Source organism: Oncorhynchus kisutch, linkage group LG14 (genome assembly GCF_002021735.2).
Source record: "Oncorhynchus kisutch isolate 150728-3 linkage group LG14, Okis_V2, whole genome shotgun sequence".
NCBI lineage: Eukaryota > Metazoa > Chordata > Actinopteri > Salmoniformes > Salmonidae > Oncorhynchus > Oncorhynchus kisutch.
The window spans coordinates 40730313-40752972 of NC_034187.2; the positions used below are offsets into that span (position 1 = coordinate 40730313).

At 42.0% G+C, this 22660-nt stretch overlaps 1 protein-coding gene across 5 annotated transcripts in view; it reads left to right on the forward strand.

Moving 5' to 3' along the window:
- qkia (QKI, KH domain containing, RNA binding a) overlaps window positions 1–9306 on the forward strand; it is an 83108-nt gene extending 73802 nt beyond the window's left edge. For 4 of the 5 annotated variants that reach the window (XM_020500833.2, XM_020500836.2, XM_020500835.2 and 1 more), the window contains exons 7-8: window positions 1522–1596; window positions 2629–9306. In XM_020500833.2, coding sequence (XP_020356422.1) covers window positions 1522–1596; window positions 2629–2645 — 92 coding nt within the window. In that variant the 3' untranslated portion in view covers window positions 2646–9306. Of the gene's footprint in view, window positions 1–1521; window positions 2247–2628 lie in introns of those variants that run through there. The other variant, XM_031788405.1, reaches the window with a different exon arrangement.
- Window positions 9307–22660: the final 13354 nt, after the last annotated feature.

A 22660-nucleotide genomic window follows, 5' to 3' on the forward strand; every position in this document is an offset into this window, starting at 1 on the left:
CCGTGACAATTGTGGAGGTCGTAAACAAAATGTATAATCTCTCCCCTTTCCATAGTGATCATAATAGTCAAACCATTCGGAAGCTACAGACGTGTGTAAGAACACTTATTTTCGGGATGTCTCATGGTCTGACACACACACACACCTTTTCCAGCTCTGCCACCTTTCACCACAGATGCGGAAGTGCGACGTATTTAATGCCGAAAACAATATATTTCGCTTCAACTGACTGATTTTGTTGGATTTTTAATGCATCTTAAATTTGACTATAAGGGGTAAATTAGGTGTTGATCCTGACATCACAAGACTGCTATGTTAGCTAACAGCTTAGTGTGTTTTTATTTACTTGCCGTATTGATCGGTGCCTTCAAAGGAGACCCATTGGAACATCACCAATTCTCTCTACAAGCGCTGCTCAGGCCTTAGCGTTAGGAAACCTCAGAACATCTGGTGCTACAGATTGGAATGTGGGTGGGCTGGCATAGCCATCAACCATCCCTGTGAACCATTGCCGTTTTCCTACCTGCCAGGGCTGTTTGGCTGTTTGGCTGTTTTCAAATGTGATGTAACCATCACTGGCCCATTCCAGCATCAACCTCCCCAAGCCTTCTGATCCTAGAGATAACATTCTGAGTTAAGTCTCCTTTAGTGTTCACTTGATGACTGCAGCTAAGAGCGTTTAGTAGTATGCGATTTGACTGGGTGCCCAGGTGGTTGTCATGGTGACCCATTCTGTGGGGACAGCCACCATTTAGCCAATGAAGGCCTCTGTCACAAATCTCTTTAAACGCTCTCTGGGTAATGAAGAGCAGAGAAATATGGCCACCCCAGCATCACGCGGTTTCTCTCTCGCCCCTGAAATCTGGGAGGCCATCCTTCCCCGGCTCAAACTAAATCAGAAATATTGACAGTCAGATAAAAGCCCAAGAAATACGACCCCTGAGTCCTGAAATGTGTTTTGCTGACTGCACCTCGCTCTAGCTAGGCTTTTAGAGCAACTTAAGGATTTACCTTTCACACACACAATGATCTCTAAGCACAGTCACAGTTCCTATGCAACCATACAAAAACTTTACTGAGATGTATAGTATATTACTATATTTCCATACATGATATCCAGACCAACCATGCACAAGGATAATTGAAAGGTCTGTCTTCATTTGTGACATAAGAGAGCCAGGTAGTGTCTAGCATTATCCAGTTAGGATCTGAGCTGCTTTGGATTTTCACACCTGACAAAAATCACTCAATTTTTTTTTCTCATTCCACCTCCTGGGCCATGTTTATCTTCTAGATGGCCTTAGTCCCCTGTCCCCCTGCCTGCCGGTTTCAAAGAATCCTCTAACACTGTGTGCTATGGAATTGTATTACCTAAGTTGTACTTTTATAGATATCAAGTTAAAGCAAATGTATTTTTTTTATACATGTCTGTATATTTTATATGTATATGTGTTACTGTAAGACTTGTTTTCCCTTCCTGAAGTGAATGGTTTCTAACCTTGTGGACTTGTTGCAATCTAGGTGCAATGGCTACTAAAGTGAGACGGCATGACTCGCGGGTCCGTCCTTACCAAAGGATTGTGACCGCAGACAGAGGTTAGTTTAGTCTCTAAGATACTTAACTTTGACTGTTGATTGCATTGCCGTAAATTTGAGTAGATGTTATTTTTTTCACCACGTTCCTTTCTTACACACCTACACACACCACCTAAATGGTTGACTGTGGTATGCACATTGTTTACATAGTTATATGGAGTACTGTGAGAACTCTTTCAATGCTCAGGCAAAAGCGATCTTGATTTCTTTGGTTTACATGAACTGTGACCCTTGGTGACAGAACAGGTAGTACACGCAGTGTTCAAGCTACATTTTCTTAACATTCCTCTGAGATTAGATCCTAAAATAGGTCAGACTTGTTCCATACATAACAATTTATGTTCTACTTGAGGAACAGTGGAAAGTGACTAAACGGTAACTGGGAAAAGTAGACAACACTACAAGTAGCCTCGTTGCTACCATGCACCATTTTTTTTCCCCTCTTGAATTGTCTTGATTTGTCTTGTTTATGTAAAACTGACCTACCTAATCTGAGCTAGTTTACTTTCTTTCTCCGGTGTATTTTAAGTATTGAAATAAAATTTAAAAAATAAATTAGTTGTACACGAGGTACTGTAATTTGATATTATTTGTTTTATTTAACATGTGTTTATGGCTACTGTATATAAATAAAGAGAAGGGATCGGAAACGGTGATTCATCGATTCATTACATACACTAGTGTTAAGTCTTACCACTAATCACACTGTTTAACTTGCATTCCAACCGTGAAAACTAAAACACTTATTTTATTTGTTTACTTTGTACGCGTATGTTTTCTTTGCTTCTATTTGTGGGGACTGGGGGCAATGTTGCGTTTTGATTTAGGTTGGGGGCTTAGTAGTTGTGATCATGATGTAACAACGTCATGATTATAACAAGATTAGCTGGGTTCGTTTCTTGGTGGGAAATTAGGAGGAATAAAAGATTGCATTCATTTTATTGTTAAAATGATGTCATTAGTCTCTTCTTGCTGACACTAATATCCTTTCTATCTTTTTTTTCTTTTGTTTTTTTGTTTCTAACCACCTAGCCGCCACCGGCAACTAACACATGACCTTCTGACCTCTGAACTCTTCACCCAATGACGAGCCGCCCCAAGCCTGCCTGCTGATCAGTTAACTGGTAATTGCCTTTTGCTAGCTTCTCGGATGCAGTGAGAGGGGCTCCTGTCCGTACAGTTACCCTAACATGTTTTTGATAAAAACCATTTGGTTTTTAACACTATCTATCATACAAACCCAACAGTTGGTTTTTATTTCTTTCTGTTCATTGAGTTGAATTCCCATTTATTTTTCTTGAATCACAAACTGGGTGGCTGTGTATGTATTGTTACTAATGAATCTGCACTGAATTTATATAGCAATAAAGATCCCACCCTCCGTGTCCACAACCCTACCCATACCTGCTCTGATTCGGTGATCTCACTAGTATTCACTAAACGACGCTAAATGGGAACTGAACCCAGGCGGTCTCTCCAAAACATGGCCTCATTCTCCATCCAACATGCAATGCCAAGTCCCTCATTCCCTTAACCCCACCAACCCATTCCACACCTACTTGCTGGCAATGAAAGAAATGAAAGGAAAGAAGCTACACTCCAACTTGTTCATGTAGTCCTGTATTTTGAAACTCTGAGACTTAATGGTATGCTGACACATTCTGGGTGTGCCCTGAACAGCTGTCTGTTTAAAAGCATGGCTAAATTGATTGCGAATTGAGCTTATAATTTTGTTTATTTGGTTTTTACTTGATTTTGTTTTCTCGTTAATACACTTATTAGCTCTGAAGAACTAGCCAGACGAAGCAGGTTGTAATAACTCAAAATGCAGCTTTTGTGGTGGCAGGTCTATCATGGGCAGTTAGAGGAAGCTAGGAGGGGCACTGGGGAGGAATTGGGATGAGGGAGAGGTCTTTTATTACTATAATGAAAGTAGGATGTGTTGAGGGTTAGGGCACAGTGGAGCAATGGATATATAGTTGACTAGCTACTGACCTTAACTATGCTCCTCCACACTTCCAAGTGTATGTACAGTGCCTGATGCATTTGGAGAATCCCATCGAATTATACGAGCTGTGATCTAAAAGACAAAAAAAAGTATTAAGTGTGTTTGTGTAATTAGCCAAAGGGGTTCCAGTTGAATTATATCTATATAAATATGTATCTAACTGCAGAGAGCGTGCTGTAATTTTAGAGCTTGAAAGGATGTGATTTCGTGCATGTTTAAGTGCGAGTTGACAGCCAATCAAAAAGATCAAGGTTGTTTATCACACAAAGCTCTAGTTTCCCATTAAGAGAAAAAGCATATTGACACTAAAGGGGGCTTCTGGGGGGGGGGGGGGGGGGGGCTCCTTTTTATAGTGAAGTTTTGTAAATATACATTTTGTTCATTTTTTTTCTTTGTTTGATTTTGCCTTTTATTTTTGGTTTTATTTACACCCCTGCCGAAAAATCCATTTTCATATTGTGTATCAGCATTTGGCCAATTCTCTTTGCTAGAATATTTTGTAGTTTTCTTTAATCTCTTTCAAATTTGATACCAATCAATTCTTTATGGGGTCATGATACTTGCTCTCATGCAAATAAGAATCTATTTCATTTGGGGAGGGGGGGGGGGTGTATTTATCTCTAACTCTCGCCATACCATTTTGAAGTCCCCCAATTAGCACATCCACAATGTGTCTCCATAAAGGTATGGTCCAGATCCTTAGCCCATGACAGTTTCTCATTCTTTCTCAAGAGAAAAAAAAATAGGATGTGAAAGCCATGCCTGCCTGTTCAGATTGCTTTATTTACATACCTGTTATATATGTAGATACCTGTCATTGCATATTAAAGATAGAGAACACAATTGGATACTTTTACAGGGTGCTGGAGAAGAGAAATATATTTTTGGTGATTTTAGCTTTTTATACTTCACTTGCAGTTACAAAATATAAAAAATGCAACAAAAAATAGTGTAGAGGAATAAAGGTGGTGATGAAGATGCTGTTACTTTGGATATTATTGGCTAGGAAAATAAAGACCAAAATAGTCATACCTACAAGCGTTGCAAGGATGTAAGGGTTACGAAGCGAGGGAGAGACATTCAGAGAAGATAGAAAAAGTGCCTTATCGACGGTCGTTTCTTTTTCCGAGTGTTAACATTCTGTTCGATAATATCCAGCACCAACGAGGAATGTGCAGAGAGGAACGGCTTCTGTGATAAGCTCTTAGGAGTTGCGCAGGGTAGCTCCTGTCATTATTGCTGAGCTACTGAAGTTATTCTATGCAAAAAGAATAGCAGTCGTATGACCAGCTAAAATATGTGCCATGGTTTGTCTTCCCAAGTATAAGTTAAGGTTTTTGTTTTATGATTATTTTTTTCCCTCTGCCATCCGAACAAGTTGTATTTCTTATTTCTCTTCGTTTTGAATTAGGTTATCGCTATTGTTGCATTGATTTCTGGTTACTGTGATTATTCTACCAAGAACAAACTGCCAATAGCAATGCAGAAGTCTGCCAGGACATCTTATTAATGCAAAATAAATGAGGGACATATAAAATGAGTGTGTAACAGGAGAAGAGGCATTTGCGTGTATACCAATTTGTTTAAAAAATATTTAAAAAACATGCTAATGCTTTCCCACTACAGTTCGGTAATGAAGCCACGTCATGACTTCAAGCCTCAAGATGCTTTTTCCAGATAGTAGTCCAGAGGCGTTTTCTATTGGAAGGGGAGGCACTGATGATGGGGCTTGATCTGGGTGAAGTTTATTTTTTACTAGGTCTTAGTCAAATGTTCCCGCCACAATGTGCGTACGTGCCAATTCTGGAAGTGATCACCATGCCGTATACAGACTAGAAAAGGGGCCGTAGCCATAAAGAGGTAACACATTTGACTTCACAACTAAGCAGTTTTCAGTTACTCAAACTTAATGGGGTATATCTAATTACAAAGAAAATAAAGTATATAAAATCGACATTATGAATTATTAAATATTTCACCTTCCCTGGCAGTCTGACACTTTATTTTTCTCATACATGCTGTCACACAGAACATGTTAATGCATTTGTTTTCAGTGTTATGAATTCTTCTATTTAAAAAAATGCAATATTAAAGTGGAACAAGATGACAATTCAGCATTTTGACAGTATTAAGACATATTCCCTCTGCAATGTTACGCTGTGTCATCGTGTAAGGTTGGTTTAGTCCATCATGTGTATGGTGAACTGTACCGTATTCACTCTGGCCTGTCTACTACATGTATGATAATGTAATTTACAGCCATTGTTACAGGTTTATAATGTATTTTTCTAATCTCATTTTATATGTATATTATACAATCTTTTTTCTGACTTTTTCTTTTGATGCCCACTGCGACTTGTTTTTTTAACCCCCCCCCACCCACCCCCCCCCACCCACCCCCCATCTTGAAATCTGTCTCTAGTGGGGAGTGTTGACTTTACTAGAGTTAAATTTGGTTTTCTTGCCAAATCCTAGCTTGTTTAACTCATTAGCGACTTTATTCGTCTTTCTTGTCATAAGTATTTTTACATGCTTGCATTTAGTTTTGATGGTGTATGCTGTTATTTTTCTTATTAACCCCTTGGCATTTATTTTAATAAAACATTCTTAGTAAGAATTTTACTAACTTGCAGATTTTTTTTTTGTTGTCTTGTGTTTTTAACCAGTTTTATGAATGTACTACCTTGGTCTGGTTCACGGACTAACACAATTAAAACTGTACACGGCAGCATTCATATCTGCACGCGCATACACAAGGCGAATACTCATCCAAAAAACACTGTCTAACTGGAACCTGTGCACCTGCTATACTCTTCATGCTCACAATTCCAACACTGCTGCTCTGTCCCGTCCGTCCTTTCTGTTTATCGCGACTCTTGTGGTTACGCGTGGTGTTGGAGAACCCCGGGAGCTGCCTTTCTGTAGGTGTAACTGGAAGGGCCGGCTGCAGGTAACACTAGGGTCCAAAACAAAGGTACAACTCCAACCTAGTAGGCAGCTCATCATACAGTACTATGCCTTGTCAAGGAGTCTCTCATCTGATTCACTACCAATGTGGTCTGTAGAATGATCACCCTACATCGGCGATGGAGCTATACAGCACCAGTCAAGTTTGGACGCAGCTACTCCTGCCAGTGATTTAAAAAAAAAAAAATAATTATACTAATTTCTACATCGTAGAATAACGGTGGCGACAATGACTACGAAGTAACACATGGAATAATGTAACCAAAAAAGTCAAACAAATCAATATTTCTATTCTTCAAAGTAGCCACCCTTTTCCTTGACAGCTTCATGAGGTAGTCACCTAGAATTTGTTTAAATTAGCAGGTGTGCCTTAAATTAATTTTTAAATGTCCTTAACTGATTGGCTCAAATGCATTGTTGTGACATGGTAAGGATGGGATACAGAAGAGAGCCCTATTTGGGCCATATGGCAAGAACAGCTCAAATAAGCCAAGAGAAACAGTCATGAAGGTCAGTCCATCTGGAAAATAAGAGTTTCTTCAAGTGCAGTCGCAAAAACCAAGCACTATGATGAAACCGGCTCTCATGAGGACCGCCACAGGAAATTAAGTCTGAGTCGCCTCTGCTGCGGAGGAGTAACCAGCCTCAGAAATTGCAGCCCAAATAAATTCTTCAGAGTTCAAGTAACAGACACATCTCAACATCAACTGTTCAGAGACTGCGTGAATCAGGCCTTCAGTCGAATTGCTGCAAAGAAACCACCACAAAATGACACCAATAAGAAGGGCCAAGAAACATGAGCAATGGACATTAGACCAGTGGAAATCTGTCTGAGGAGTCCAAATCAGAGATTTTTGGTACCAAACGCCATGTCTTTGTGATGCTGAGTAGGTGAATGGATGATCTCTGCATGTGTGGTTCCCATCATGAAGCATGGAGGAGGTGTGATGGTGCTTTGCTGGTGACACATTTAGAATTCAAGGCACACTTAACCAGCATGGCTACCACAGCATTCTGCAGCTATACGGTATCCCATCTGGTTTGTGCTTAGTCCCACTGTCATTTGTTTTCCAACAGGACAATGACCCAACACACCTCCAGGCTGTGTAAGGGCTATTTGACCAAGGAGTGTGATGGAGTGCTGCATCAGATCTGGCCTCCACAATCACCTGACCTCAACCCAATTGAGATGGTTTGGGGTGAGTTGGACCACAGAGTGAAGGAAGAGGAGCCAGCAAGTGCTCAGTATATGTGGGCTCTCCTGCAAGACTGTTGGAAAAGCATTCCAGTTGAAGCTGGTTGAGAGAATGCCATGTGTGCAAAGCAGTCAAGGCAAAGGGTGGCTACATTGAAGAATCTCAAATGTAAAATATATATTTATTTAACACAGACACTTGGTATCTTCACTATTCTACAATGTAGAAAATAGTAAAAATAAAGAAACCCTTTAATGAGTATGGGTGTTCAGACTTGACTGTTACTGTGTGTGTATATATTTATATATACCCACTGTAGAGCAGGAGATACAAATGCACATATTCATAAAACTTAAAACGTGTTATTACGACCCATTCAAACTGAACTGTTCCTGCATGCGACTGTTTAATTGGACTGTCATCTGATGCATAGAGTCACTATACAATCCTTGAAAAGGCTATGCATTAATATAAAAATAACAGGGTTTCTATACTATAATTATTCTATTGATTGTAATGCTTGCATAGGGCTGTTTCACTCGGCACCAGCCATTCTCCATAGGGTAAACTCATTTGTTTCCTTTATTAGGGTCATTGTGCCTTTTGACCATTGTTGGGTATTACCAGTGTGAATTGTAGATTCATAGACTAGATCAGACATGACGTAATACTAGAAGGGAGTACCCGTAATGCTGATACAAAGTATTCTGCCTTTTCCCAAAAGGGTAATCTTAGGTGTTGACAATGCAAACACTTTGGGGTTAAATTTGATGAATTCTTCAGGAATAGATGTGTTAGCTTTTATTTGTCGCTTTGAAATCCGACTACGCACAGTACTAACGTCTCATTTCTGTCTGGGTGTTCTCCCGCTGTTCTTTCCTCTTGTTTTTGTGCTCTTCACTAATTTTAGATGTTCAGACTGACACACGAGCCAAGATGAACTTTATTCATCTCTTTTGATGACTATACTTTAACCCACTCTGTTGCCTCCAAGATTTCAAAGTGTTTCTGCACAAACAACTTCGGCATTAACCACCTAATTCCATAATTTCTGCATACCAAACAGGCAAGTAAAGAGATTGTCAATCAAAAAATGTGGCATATTTCTATTAGGAGCAATGTTTAAGTAGTTATTGTTGGGTCTTAGGACCTTACTCTGTGCCACAAAACAATTGCCATAACTGGAATCCATCTTTTAGCTGTGGGTAACTTGATGCTGTCTGAAGTGTAAGTGATGCTTTTATTTTTCTCTTGTATTGGCTTGTTTCCGGAGTTGAGCGGATGAAAAGAATTTGGCAAGTGGCATGTTATTTGTCTGGTGCACAATGCATTGCAAACACTGCCCGGCAGATTGCACCTGGAAATAAGTGCCTATGTATGTATGTATGTATGTATGCACTTCTACTTTGAAGTACCAATTACTACTATCTCTCTAGCCCAATGCCTTTTTGTTGAGCACTAAAAATGAAATTCCTGCACACTGTAGATTGCTAGTTTTTGTGTGCTATTAAACTAGAATATTTGACTATCGATTTAGTTTTTTTTTTAAATATATTTCTCCCCCATTTAAATCATGTTTTAATGGCTGCACCTCTGGATTAGTTTGTACGAAGTAAAGGCCTACATCGTTCTAACCCTTCCCTTTCTCTGTTATGTAATTGGACTACAATATTCATATAATAGCTGTGAAGGGAAGTAGTCATATGTGGTCTGAATTGTAATGCCCTGTGTTAGACCTGGTATCTAAGTACTACCTTTTGCCTGTATTGTCAAGTATCTATTTTTTTATTTTTTTTATTTTTTACATTCCGATGGCAAGTCAACCAATTAACGTGGTCTCGATGTAGCATTTGGGATTAAAGGGCAATGCTACCAAGAATTGTAATGACAGGCCCACTGGAGTTTTTTTCTTCTGTTTTGTTTGTCACCACTGTGCATTGAAAACTAAGAATAAAAAAATTTAAATAAAAAATTTTCTGTGATCTACCATAGACGTTCCTTGGACAAATAAGGGTGCACTAAATCTGAGATTTTGTTTTGTGGGGTTGTACGATTTTGTGAAGTAGTTTATTTTGTTACCTTTTTTTTGTTTTGAGGACTATAATGTGAATCTAAGTAGGATATAAAACATGTATTGGCAGTTATGTTGCTCACACCAAAAATGGAAGATGTCATGTGTGCAATAAAGTACCGCATTTACAAATGGCCTTTTGACTGCTCTACCTGGCAGTCTGCCTTCTTTCTGCTCTGCCGATGTCATCCTGGAATTCTGGGCCAGCATTTCAAGGTACGTTTAGCACACAGGAACACAAATGACATACAAAAGTATAATCTCTCGAAGCAAGAAGTCTGGAAATGGAAGTGTTGACATTTGGAAAGGGTCAATTTACAGGAAGTTCCATAGGTGGCATTTTGAAGGTCAAATCAATCGATCAAAAATCCTTTCCGACCGGGGTAGTTTTTACATTTTAACTGCCTCTACTGTGTGGTGCGACTCTGGTTTAATGGCTTTTCTTCTGATTGTGTTTCATGACAGAATATAACATCGAAAAATGGATACTCATCTTCTCATAACCCTAATTCGTTCCGACTTTCAATAGTTATCAAGTCCCAACACAACGGCAATTCCAATCATACATATATTTTACTGAGTTGTATTTTCTGTGCCATGAATTAATCATCAGTACAGAAATCAGTGATCCCACCCTGACCACTGACTAAAAGCATAGCAACCCACTTGCTACTGATTGAGATGGGCGTTCAGACTAAATGTGCCGTAAGCCTTTGGAGTTCATGATGCTTGATTAAACATTGTAAGTACAGCCCATTGACATATTAGTTGGTGTATGTCCCCATGAGGCTTTTGATTAGTCATTACTATGTGCTAGCAGGTTATCAGGGCCCACTGCTTATCATGCTGGCAGCAGCCTTGTACTATTGTAAAGTCAATTAAAACAGTGCAGTGTTCCTTTTAACCTTCATTAGACCAAAAATTTTTTTTTAAAGGCCACTCAATTAGACTCATTTGGACAAATGGACAATGGGAAGTAAGTATGTATGCGGGCCAAATTTAAAGGATTAGAGCTAGAAGCAATCTCTGTAGAAAAGGATGGAGATGGAGCTCTTTAATAGGGCAGTGGGGAGTTGTCTCATGGCGGGGCTTGTTGAAGTGACTTATGTTTCTTGCAGAAAGGGGGGTAGGGGTTGGTTGCTGGTAAGATGCATCAAAGAAGCAGTTGTCGGGACCAGCTGGGAGTACAATCAGAGAGGGAAGGGGGTAGAGGGGAAGGGTTGCGTCAGGAGTGACAGATGATCCCGGTTTCTGTGGAATGAATGTGGGGCATTCATCAACAGTGCAGCTGTTTTTGTTTTTTTTTTGCTGTGAGAGAGTTGTTTCACAGTTGTTGAGTACACAGTTGTTGTGGGTTTCAAGTCCAGTTTGATGAATGAAGCTCTCTAGTTCTCTGGGAACGTGGGCCTTGTGACACAATCTAGCAGCTGGAGTGAGTGTGGATGTAGGTCTGTTTCAATTGTTACAGAGAAAACGGTCAAAGCTATGAGTTTCATTCACGCAGAATCATGTCTGCCTGTATCATGTATGAAACACTATATGTACAAAGTATGTGGCCACCCCTTCAAATTAGTGGATTTGTCTATTTCAGCGACACCTGTTGCTGACAGGTATATAAAATCAAACACACCGCCATGCAATCTCCATAGACAAACAATGGCAGTATAATGGCCTTACTGAAGAACTCAGTGACTATCAATGTGGCACCGTCATAGGATGCCACCTTTCCAACAAGTCAGTTCGTCAAATTTCTGCCCAGCTGGAGCTGCCCCGGTCAACTGTAAGTGCTGTTATTGTGAAGTGGAAACATCTGGAAGCAACAATGGCTCAGCAGCAAAGTGGAAGGCCACACAAGCTCACAAAACAGGACGGCCGAGTACTGAAGTGCGTAGCGCGTTTCTGTCATCGGTGGAACAAGAACTGTTTGTCGGGAACTTCATGAAATGAGTTTCTATGGCTGAGCAGCCGCACGCACACAAGTTTAAGATCACCGTACACAATGGCGGCTAGCTTTACACCACTCCAGCCAACATTGTGCACAATGATCTTAAAACTCTGGAGCAGTAGAAACGCGTTCTCTGGAGTGATGAATCACGCTTCACCATCTGGCAGTCCGATGGACTAATCTGTGTTTGGCAGATGCCAGGAGAACACTACCTGCCCCAATGCATAGTGCCAACTGTAAAGTTTGGTGTAGGAGGAATAATGCCCTGGGGCTGTTTTTTTCATGGTTCAGGCTAGGCCTCTTAGTTCCAGTGAAAGGAAATCTTAATGCTACAGCATACAATGACATTCTTCCAACTTTGTGGCAACAGTTTGGAGAAGGCCCTTTCCTATTTCAGCATGGTTTGACAAGATCGGTGTGGAAGAACTGGTCAACCCCATCGAACACCTTTGTGATTAATTGGAACGCCGACTGCAAGCCAGGCCTAATCGCCCAACGTCAATGCCGACCTCACAAATGCTCTTGGGGTTGAATGGAAGCAAGCAAGTCCCCGCAGCAATATTCCAACATCCTAGTGGAAAGCCATCCCAGAAGAGTTGAAAAAAGGACAACTCCATATTAATACCCATGATTTTGGAATGAGATGTTCGAGCAGGTGTCCACATACTTTTGGTCATGTAGTGTATCATTTAGATGTAGCCTACTTCCTTTATTAATACCATGCTTTGTTTTGGCCATCCAAAAAAAGTACCACTGCTTTGTGTTTGTTAGAGTAAATAATATACCATTTATACTTTCAAATAGGATCAATGTATTTATGCATCACTTCTGAATGACACATATGTGATGGTAATGCTAACCGATCAAACAATCACATTTTACTGTTAGCAGTTGATGGCACAACAGCGATTTACAAAGACAAACAGCTTACACAGACTTAAAAAAAAAAAAAATGCCCTTATGTTGATCAGTTTTCCATGATGATCCAATGTCGTCATGGGTTGGGCCTGCTCACAAATGCTTATTGTTCCAGGGGTTGACTGATTGGGGTAGCTGTAGAAAGGATTAGCCGACTGTGTGCTAACTAGTGAGCGATAGTTAACCCGAACAGGTGGGTGGCTTTGTCCCTTACAGGAGCGACACTTTAATCAACTCCGCAATCACCTCACCCCCTCCCCAATTTTCTTTGCTGCTCTGCTCATTTCAACCTGGTCTAGATGCCAGCCGAGTGACCTTTATACTTACTGCTTGTCTACACAGTAACTGAATGGCTGATCTCAGTGCGTGCGAGAGAGCTGATCCAATTTAATACACCTGTCTCCATGCACTCTGCCCCTCTGTCATTCACTCACATTTCACACCATCTACAGTATATAGGAGAACAGCCCTCCACAGCAGTCCAAAAGTAGATTCCACATGGAATATGAAGATCACCACGAATGTTCTTTGTTTATTTGACAATCACACCTACGCATTTGTTGTGTTACTAATTTCACTCAAGTAATATTTACTCCAATATTTCTTACTAAGATTTAGCATCCCACATTCAGGTGAATCATGAGATGGTTGTAGTACATCTTCCATGACATCTGAGGCTCCAGTGACATATATCCAGGGGGGATTTTGGCTTGGCTAGGATAAAGTGGGTTGCCATGGCGAAAAGGGCAGTGCGGTGCTAATCAGCTTCTCCACAATTAAGCTTCGTCACATCAAGTGGAGATGGGCCTTTTCTCAATTGGATTTGCTCAACTCCTCCGTCCTCTCCGGCATCCTTTTGAAAGAGGTCAAAGGTAATCGAGAAGGGGCGGCGAGGGAACTTGAACGACAATGTGCTTATATGAAATGACTCTCCTCCAATTGCGTGTCATCAGGCAAATGGAGTTTACAGGCCGGAATCCCAAAATAAATGTATACAATTATAAAAACAAATTAACACTCCACCACTTATTGGTTTCCAGGTAAAGGAGGAGAGAGGGCAGAGGACAGACTTTTGCCCAAATTAGAAAAGGCCCTAGTTTCCGCATTAACATGGATGTATAACCCTTTGTTCTTTTTTTTTTTCAACCCTACATTTTCTCTGGATGTGTACTTCTTCTTTGGGTGTAATTAATCTTGGCGCAGCGGGTGTAAACATTAAGACGCGCTTTTGTCTCCGATAAATCTTTCCTGTCAGATTTACATCCCGTGCTAAATCACGACGTAGCGCGGCGGGGTCCCTCTGAGTCATCGCTGCAGTCAGCAGAGAGACACACGATAACACGGAGAGCTCAGCCGCTGACGTTGCCGACACCCAGTAACAGAGGAAAAACCTGTCCCATCGCTCACACTTCAGCTAGGCCAGGCCATAAGATAGACTAGCCGCTAGACAGAACAACTTGGGGCATGTTGGAAATAACACCCTATTCCGAATATGGCTTAACGTTGGACCATCTGGACTATAAAAGCCTGGCGCCGAATGAGAAGGCCGAAATTCGAGTTCCCACCCAACTTTTTTTCATGTTCATCTTTTACTTTTTAGTACAGAAATACTATTATTACACATGACTGCCAAGTGTTTTTGGACATCAGATCAATAGTTACTAACCTTGATTTCGACTTCAACTCCAACTCAGCTGTTCCCTTCACACCGGACACTGGTCCTTTGTTTTTATGGGCTACCAAAACGCTACAGGCGTAGATGCGGTAGACGGTCTGGCATCCTTGTGAGACCAAGACGTGGAGAAAATCGACCAGCACTCCCCTACGTTTTATTGGAAAAGGTGGATGAGCTTCGTTCGAGAGTCACCTATCGGAGAGACTTGGATAAACTGCAATATTATATGACTTGCAGAAACTTGGCTGGCTCAATCTATGGAGATAGAACTCAGTGGTTTCTCCATGCAGCGGCACGATTGGACGATAGCAGCCTCAGGCAAGTCCAAAGGGGGAGGTGTGTGCCTCTTCATAAACAACAACTGGTGCTTCAAGTGTGAAGGAAATCTTGAGCTTTTGTTCACCTTATATAGAATACCCCATGGTAAGCTGTAGACCTTTTTATCTACCAAGAAAGTTCTTCTCCATAATTATCACGGCTGTCTACTTCCCTCCACAAGCCAACAACACTTTGTTGAGTGCCAAACTGTATGGGACCATAAACATGAAAACGCACACCCAGAGGCAGCGTTTTTGGTGGGTGGAGATTTAAAGCAGGGAGACATAACCGTTCTACTTCACTTCTACAAACACGTCTCCTGCGCCACAGGGGTGGGGCTAACTTTTATTCTACCCACTGAACACATACAAGTTCCGCCCCCTTCGGCAAATAAGACCATGACTATCTTCCTGCTTCCTGTTTACAAACGAAAGCTCAAACAGGAAGTACCAGTGACACGCTCAATACCGGAGTGGTCTGATAAAGCAGATGCAAGGCTACAAGACTGTTTTACTAGTATAGACTGGGATATGTTGAGGAGTTTACCACATCAGTCACAGGCTTCATTAAGTGCATAGATGCACAGTGACGCATAACTCCCAAATGAGTTAAATGCCTTTTATGCTTGCTTCGAGGAAAACAAGTCCTGCATGAAAGCCCCTGTTTCAGATGACTGTGTGATCTCACTCCCCGTGGCCGATGTGCCAGGCCAGACGGAATACCTGGGAGTGTTTTCAGAGCATGCGCAGACCACCTGGCAAGTGTCTTCACAGACATTTTCAATCTCTCCTTGTCCCAGTTGGTAATCCTAACATGTTTCAAGCTGACCACCATTGTCCCTGTTCCCAAGAACGCCAAGGTAACCTGCCTAGATAACTATCACCATGTAGCACTCATATATGTAATTATGAAGTGCTTTGAAAGGGTGGTCATGGCCGGATAGCACATACTCTTCTGAGAACCATATGTTTCGTCGGTGGGGATTTTAGTACTTCAGAATAACATTTCCATGGTTCTATTTAAAGTAATGTTCTCAAATTGTTCCGAGAACAATATTCTGTGGGAATTTCAATACTTCAGCATAATGTTTTTTTGCAGGTTTCCTCATGGTTCTATTTAAAGTCATGTTCACAGACCATTTGGAGAACGTTAAGAAAGAACATTCTTCTGTGGGAATTTCAGTACTTAAGCATAACGTTTCCTCTTTTGTATTTAAAGTCCAATCAAATCAAATTTATTTATATAGCCCTTCGTACATCAGCTGATATCTCAAAGTGCTGTACAGAAACCCAGCCTAAAACCCCAAACAGCAAGCAATGCAGGTGGAGAAGCACGGTGGCTAGGAAAAACTCCCTAGAAAGGCCAATACCTAGGAAGAAACCTAGAGAGGAACCAGGCTATGTGGGGTGGCCAGTCCTCTTCTGGCTGTGCCGGGTGGAGATTATAACAGAACATGGTCAAGATGTTCAATGTTCATAAATGACCAGCATGGTCGAATAATAATAAGGCAGAACAGTTGAAACTAGAGCAGCAGCACAGTCAGGTGGAAGTTGAAACTGGAGCAGCAGCATGGCCAGGTAGACTGGGGACAGCAAGGAGTCATCATGTCAGGTAGTCCTGGGGCATGGTCCTAGGGCTCAGGTCAGTTGAAAGTCATGTTCTTATTTACATTTAATTCGCAGCATCAACAAAACTCCATTCTCCATCTTGTTAATTGTGTTCAGGTGTGTGGGCCGTGCCCACTAATTGGCCAGACCTGATCTTAATGAGTGCTTGTTTCCTTTGAAATGGGGTCTGCTTGAATAGACGAATGTCCCCAGGAAACTTATGGCTTTGTTTTAAGAAGCATTGGGAAACCAAAAATGGACGTTCCTACAACATCCAAGAAACCAAATATGCTAGCTGGGGACACACATCATCCAAGACACCCTGAACCCACTCCAATTCGCATAACGCCCCAATAGATCCACAGATGACGCAATCTCAATTGCACTTGACACTGCCCTCTCCCACCTGGACAACAGGGGAAATAACTGTGAGAATGCTGTTCCTAGAATATAGCTCAGCTTTCAACACCATAGTCATTTCCAAGCTCGTCACCAAGCTGAACACCTCCCTCTTTCCATAACGCCGGCCCTGAACTTGCCTACGAATTGGCACATCGAAACAACCTCCAGTCCCAGACAACTGGTAAAGAAATGGAAGGGTAAGTAATATTGAACAGATAGATCTATATATGAATGAAGGCATACATTTAAGATATACAATATACCACACCCCCATTTCATGAATTAAACTTTGACCTACCAGCACCGTCACCCACTCACAGCAACTAGCACTGTCACACGTCAGAATTAGATGTTCATCCATGTTTCAAACGTCAAATTTCGAAGTTGTTGCAAACGTTACATTAAGAAGTGTTTGAAGGTTAAGTTTAGGCATTTACTCTGACTTTTTAAGGTTACGGTCTGGGATGGGCTTAAAACAAAAATCTCGACTTTCTGTCGCTCGATTTGAACTTTGGAATAGGATGCTTACGCCCATTCACAATCTCCGTTCACAAAGCCCCAGCAAAACCAAAAACATAATTGAAGGTAACAGCGCTCACTGTTGCCCTTAGTGGTTGGTTTAAACGCCATCTCCCAACATCCTCAGATACGGGTGGACGTCGAATACTGAATCACCGGGGACCATGCTGCTCTCAGGACCACACTACCCACTTACCCCAAGGCGGCTCAACTTAACCCAGTTGTGCCAAGCGACCACTTTTTTTTGGACTAACTGTTATGTTTAGATGAATTCTGATTATTCCCAGGGATACATAACATCCTGAAATGGACTGTGTGTAGATATTTGTTAGGAGTAGTATATTCCCTTGACATAGTGATGCTGAATACATGTCTGTATTCGTATACACTTCAGAATTGAGCATGCAGGGTATACAAAACAAACAATGTATTGTTGATAGTAAGTGTTTTACTGAACAGGATGAGAAGCATTTAGATATTCCAAGGTTGAAATACTGAGTGAAGAATGTACTTTGATGTTTCATGACAATACAAACATAGATAAGTGTCAGAATACAAGCTGATATGAAAATAATAAATTAAAGAATGAATACATATAGATCTCAACAAAAGCTGCCGACTGTGAATTGTGCACACATAAATACCCACCCACTGCAACACACATGCACAAACGCACACATCGTAGTTGCATCGGCAAGGCACCTTGCATCGGGGGGGGGGGGGGGGGGGGGGGGGTTGGCACGGGGGGGGGTTGGCACGGAGGGGGGTTGGCACGGAGGAAGTGGACGAGGGAGAGGGAGGAGGTTACCGTGCCAATGGAGGAGGAAGGGGAGTCAGAGGGGGAGGAGGATGAAGAGGCCTCTTTGTCAGACTGCTCAACTCCGCATACAGCAGTGAGGTGGGAGATATTTTAAAGCAAAACTGTCTAAGTTCCTGAGGGAAACCAAGGGAAGCAAGAAGTTTTGGATTGAGTCCTAGTTTTGTGATTTTTGGAAAATGCTTTAAGGTCAGTAGGCCTACAACACGGAATGAGGAATAAGTGGTTTAGAGTTCTCTCACCCAAGACTGAGGGCTTTCTCCCCATCCTATTGCCATGGCTCAGCTCACTCTTTCTCCAGGGCCCCGTCAGGCATCCTATTGCCATGGCTCAGCTCACTCTTTCTCCAGGGCCCCGTCAGGCATCCTATTGGAAATTTCAAGGTGGGGACAGCGGAAAGGGGAGTTTGAGTCTCTCAGTCAGTGGTGGGACGTAGAAGATTCTCCTGATACTGTGAAAGGGGTATAGGTGTAGCAGTGGGGAGATGGAAGATAATTTAACCAGTCCGTTATTCCATTATGCAGTATGCCATACATGTGTCCTTTTGATACATACATGTGTCCCTTTTCCACATTTTGTTGTGTTACAGAATTTTTTTTTTGTTACTGGCTTAAACATAATACCCCTTTTAATGTCAAAGTGGAATTATGTTTTTTGAAATGTTTACAAATTCATAAAAAATTCAAAGCTGAAATGTTTGAGTCAATTATTCAACCTCTTTATTGCTTTATCAAGTCACATAAGTTGCATGGATAGCAATAATAGTGTTTAACATGAAAATTTATCATTTTTGGTTCCATGTATAACCCTTTCCACAGAGGACAGCCGAAGAAGTTTGGGACAGTCGAAGATCCCATTTTACAACCCTTTTTTTCTAAGTGTACATAATAAAACATTTCAAGACATGCAACAAGGCACTCAAATAATACTGCAAAGCAATTTACATTTGTCCTGAATACAAAGTGTTATGTTTGTGGCAAATCCCAAAAATCCACACATTTCTGAGTACTTCTCCTCCTATTTTCAAGCGTAGTGGTCGCTGCATCATGTCATGGGTATGCTTGTCATTTTTAAAGACTGGGGAGTTTTTCAGGATGATAACAAAATCAAGTCCGGGCTCTGGCTGGGCCACTCAAGGACATTCAGAGACTTATCCCCAAGCCACTATTGCGTTGTCTTGGCTGTGTTACTGTGGTCATTGTCCTGTTGAAGAATGTACTTTGTTTCATGGCAACACAAACAAACATTTGGTACAGATACAAGTGAGTACAAACTGAAAATGAAAATAATAAATTAAAAGGGTAAAAACAGGCCATTCTTGCGAACATAAGCAACCATTTCAATTGTGTTTTTTCAAGCTCAAAATGCGTATCAGCCAATTACAATCTATGATTTACTTTCACATGACAGAACGTTAAATTGTAGCTGGTCACATAAGATGATAACATGGCAGACGTTAGCCCTATGCTTACCTCACCAAGTGGTAGTGATTATATCCTGGAAGTTGTTCATGGAAGCGGCCTCAGTCTAACAGCATGTTCTCATCATCAAAGCAACTTTCATGTTTATTTGACTGACCAGTCAAATTGTTTTCTGTGTAAGTGCCTAGTCCATCTAATTGTCGCAGATTGTGGACTATTGTGTATATTGTAGATTATTATTATTATTATTGTGTATATGTGTACTGTGAATTGTGCACACACTAATACCCACCTATTGCAACTCATGCATGCACAAACACACACACTGTAAATGTCCAGTGTGCATTTTCTACACTGGCAAGTTTCTATATGCTCAGCACTCACCGTAGAAGCAGTAACAGTTCATGGTATTTCACTCTCCTCTCTGATTGGTGGAGTTGCGTTGGGTTATAGGTCGTACCCTCATCCTACTCCCCCTCTATTCCTCGGGTGATGTGGAGGTAAACCCAGGCCCTGCGCGTCCCCAGGCACCCTCATTTGTTGACTTCTGTGATTGAAAAAATCTTGGTTTCATGCATGTCAACATCAGAAGCCTCCTCCCTAAGTTTGTTTTACTCACTGCTTTAGCACACTCCGCCAACCCTGATGTCCTTGCCGTGTCTGAATCCTGGTTTAGGAAGGCCACCAACAATTCTGAGATTTATACCCAGGTTCAACATTTACCGCCAAGATAGAACTGCCAAAGGAGTTGGCAATATACTGCAGAGAGAGCCTGCAAAGTTCTGTCATACTTTCCAGGTCTATACCCAAACAGTTTGAACTTCTCATTTAAAAAATGGACCCCCCCATCTAGCTTCAGAGTTCGTTCTGTTAGGTGACCTAAACTGGGATATGCTTAACACCCCGGCAGTCCTACAATCTAAGCTAGATGCCCTCTATCTCACACAAATCATCAAGGAACCCACCAAGTGCAACCCTAAATCCGTAAACATGGGCACCCTCAGACATTATCCTCACCAACTTGCCCTCCAAATACACCTCTGTTGTTTTCAATCAGGATCTCAGCGATCACTGCCTAATTGCCTGTGTCCGCTATGGGCCCGCGGTCAAACGACCACCCCTCTTCACTGTCAAACGCTACCTAAAACACTTCTGCGAGCAGGCCTTTCTAATCGACCTGGCCCGGGTATCCTGGAAGGATATTGACCTCATCCCGTCAGTCGAGGATGCCTGGTCAGTCTTTAAAAGTAATTTGCCCCGCTCAAAAAAATGCAGATCCAAGAACGGATACAGCCCTTGGTTCACTCCAGACCTGACTGCCCTCGACCAGCACAAAAATATCCTGTGGTGGACTGCAATAGCATCGAATAGTCCCCACGATATGCAACTGTTCAGGGAAAGCAAAGGCTAGCTTTTTCAAGCAGAAATGTGCATCCTGTAGCTCTAACTCCAAAAAGTTTTGGGACACTGTAAAGTCCATGGAGAACAAGAGCACCTCCTCCCAGCTGCCCACTGCACAGAGGCTAGGTAACACGGTCACCACTGATAAATCCATGATAATTGAACATTTCAATAAGCATTTCTCAACGGCTGGCCATGCGTTCCTCCTGGCTACTCCAACCCTGGCCAACAGCTCCGCCTCCCAACGCAGCTAGTCACCCAAGCCTCTCCAGCTTCTCCTTCACCCAAATCAAGACAGCAGATGTTCTGAAAGAGCTGCAAAACCTGAACCCATACAAATCAGCTGGGCTAGACAATCTGGACCCTCTCTTTCTAAAACTATCCGCCGGCATTGTTGCAACCACTATTACCAGCCTGTTCAACCTCTCTTTCGTATCGTCTGAGATCCCTAAAGATTGGAAAGCTGCCTCGGTCATCCCCCTCTTCAAAAGGGGTGACACCCTAGACCCAAACTGTTACAGACATACATGTATATCCATCCTGCCCTGCCTATCTAAAGTCTTCGAAAGCCAAGTTAATAAACAGATCACTGACCATTTCAAATCCCACCGTACCTTCTCCGCTGTGCAATCCGGCTTCCGAGCCGTTCACGGGTGCACCTCAGCCACGCTCAAGGTACTAAACGATATCATACCCGCCATCGATAAAAGACTACTGTGCAGCCGTCTTCATCGACCTGGCCAAGGCTTTCGACTCTGTCAATCACCGTATTCTTATCGGTAGACTCAATAGCCTTGGTTTTTCTAATGACTGCCTCGCCTGGTTCACCAACCACTTCTCAGATAGAGTTCAGTGTGTCAAATTGGAGGGCATGTTGTCTGGACCTCTGGCAGTCTATGGGGGTACCACAGGGTTGAATTCTCGGGCTGACTCTTTTCTCTGTATATATCAATGATGTTGCTCTTGCTGCGGGCAATTCCCTGATCCACCTCTACGCAGACGACACCATTCTGTATACTTCTGGCCCTTCCTTGGACACTGTGATAACTAACCTCCAAACGAGCTTCAATGCCATACAACACTCCTTCCGTGGCCTCCAACTGCTCTTAAATGCCAGTAAAACCAAATGCAGGCTTTTCAACCGTTCGCTGCCCGCACCCGCCCGCCCGACTAGCATCACCACCCCGGACTGTTCCGACCTAGAAAATGTGGACAACTATAAATACCTAGGTGTCTGGCTAGACTGTAAACTCTCCTTCCATACTCATATTAAACATCTCCAATCCTAAATCAAATCTAGAATCGTCTTTCTATTTCGCAACAAAGCATCCAAAGCCGCCAGACTTACCCTAGTAAAATTGACTATCCTACCGATCCTTGACTTCGGCGATGTCATCTACAAAATAGCTTCCAACACTCTACTCAGCAAACTGGATACAGTCTATCACAGTGCCATCCGTTTTGTTACCAAATCACCTTATACCACCCACCACTGCGACCTGTATGGTAAAGTCGGCTGGCCCTCATTACATATTCGTCGCCAGACCCACTGGCTCCAGGTCATCTATAAGTATATGCTAGGTAAAGCTCCGCCTTATCTCAGTTCACTGATCACGATAACAACAAAATCGTTGAAGTTGGAGACTTATTTCCCTCACCAACTTTAAACTGTCACACTGCTTTGCTTTATCTTGGCCAGGTCACAGTTGCAAATGAGAACTTGTTCTCAACTAGCCTACCTGGTTAAATAAAGGTGAAATATATATATTTTTTTAAAGTCTTGCTGTAGAGCGGGAACA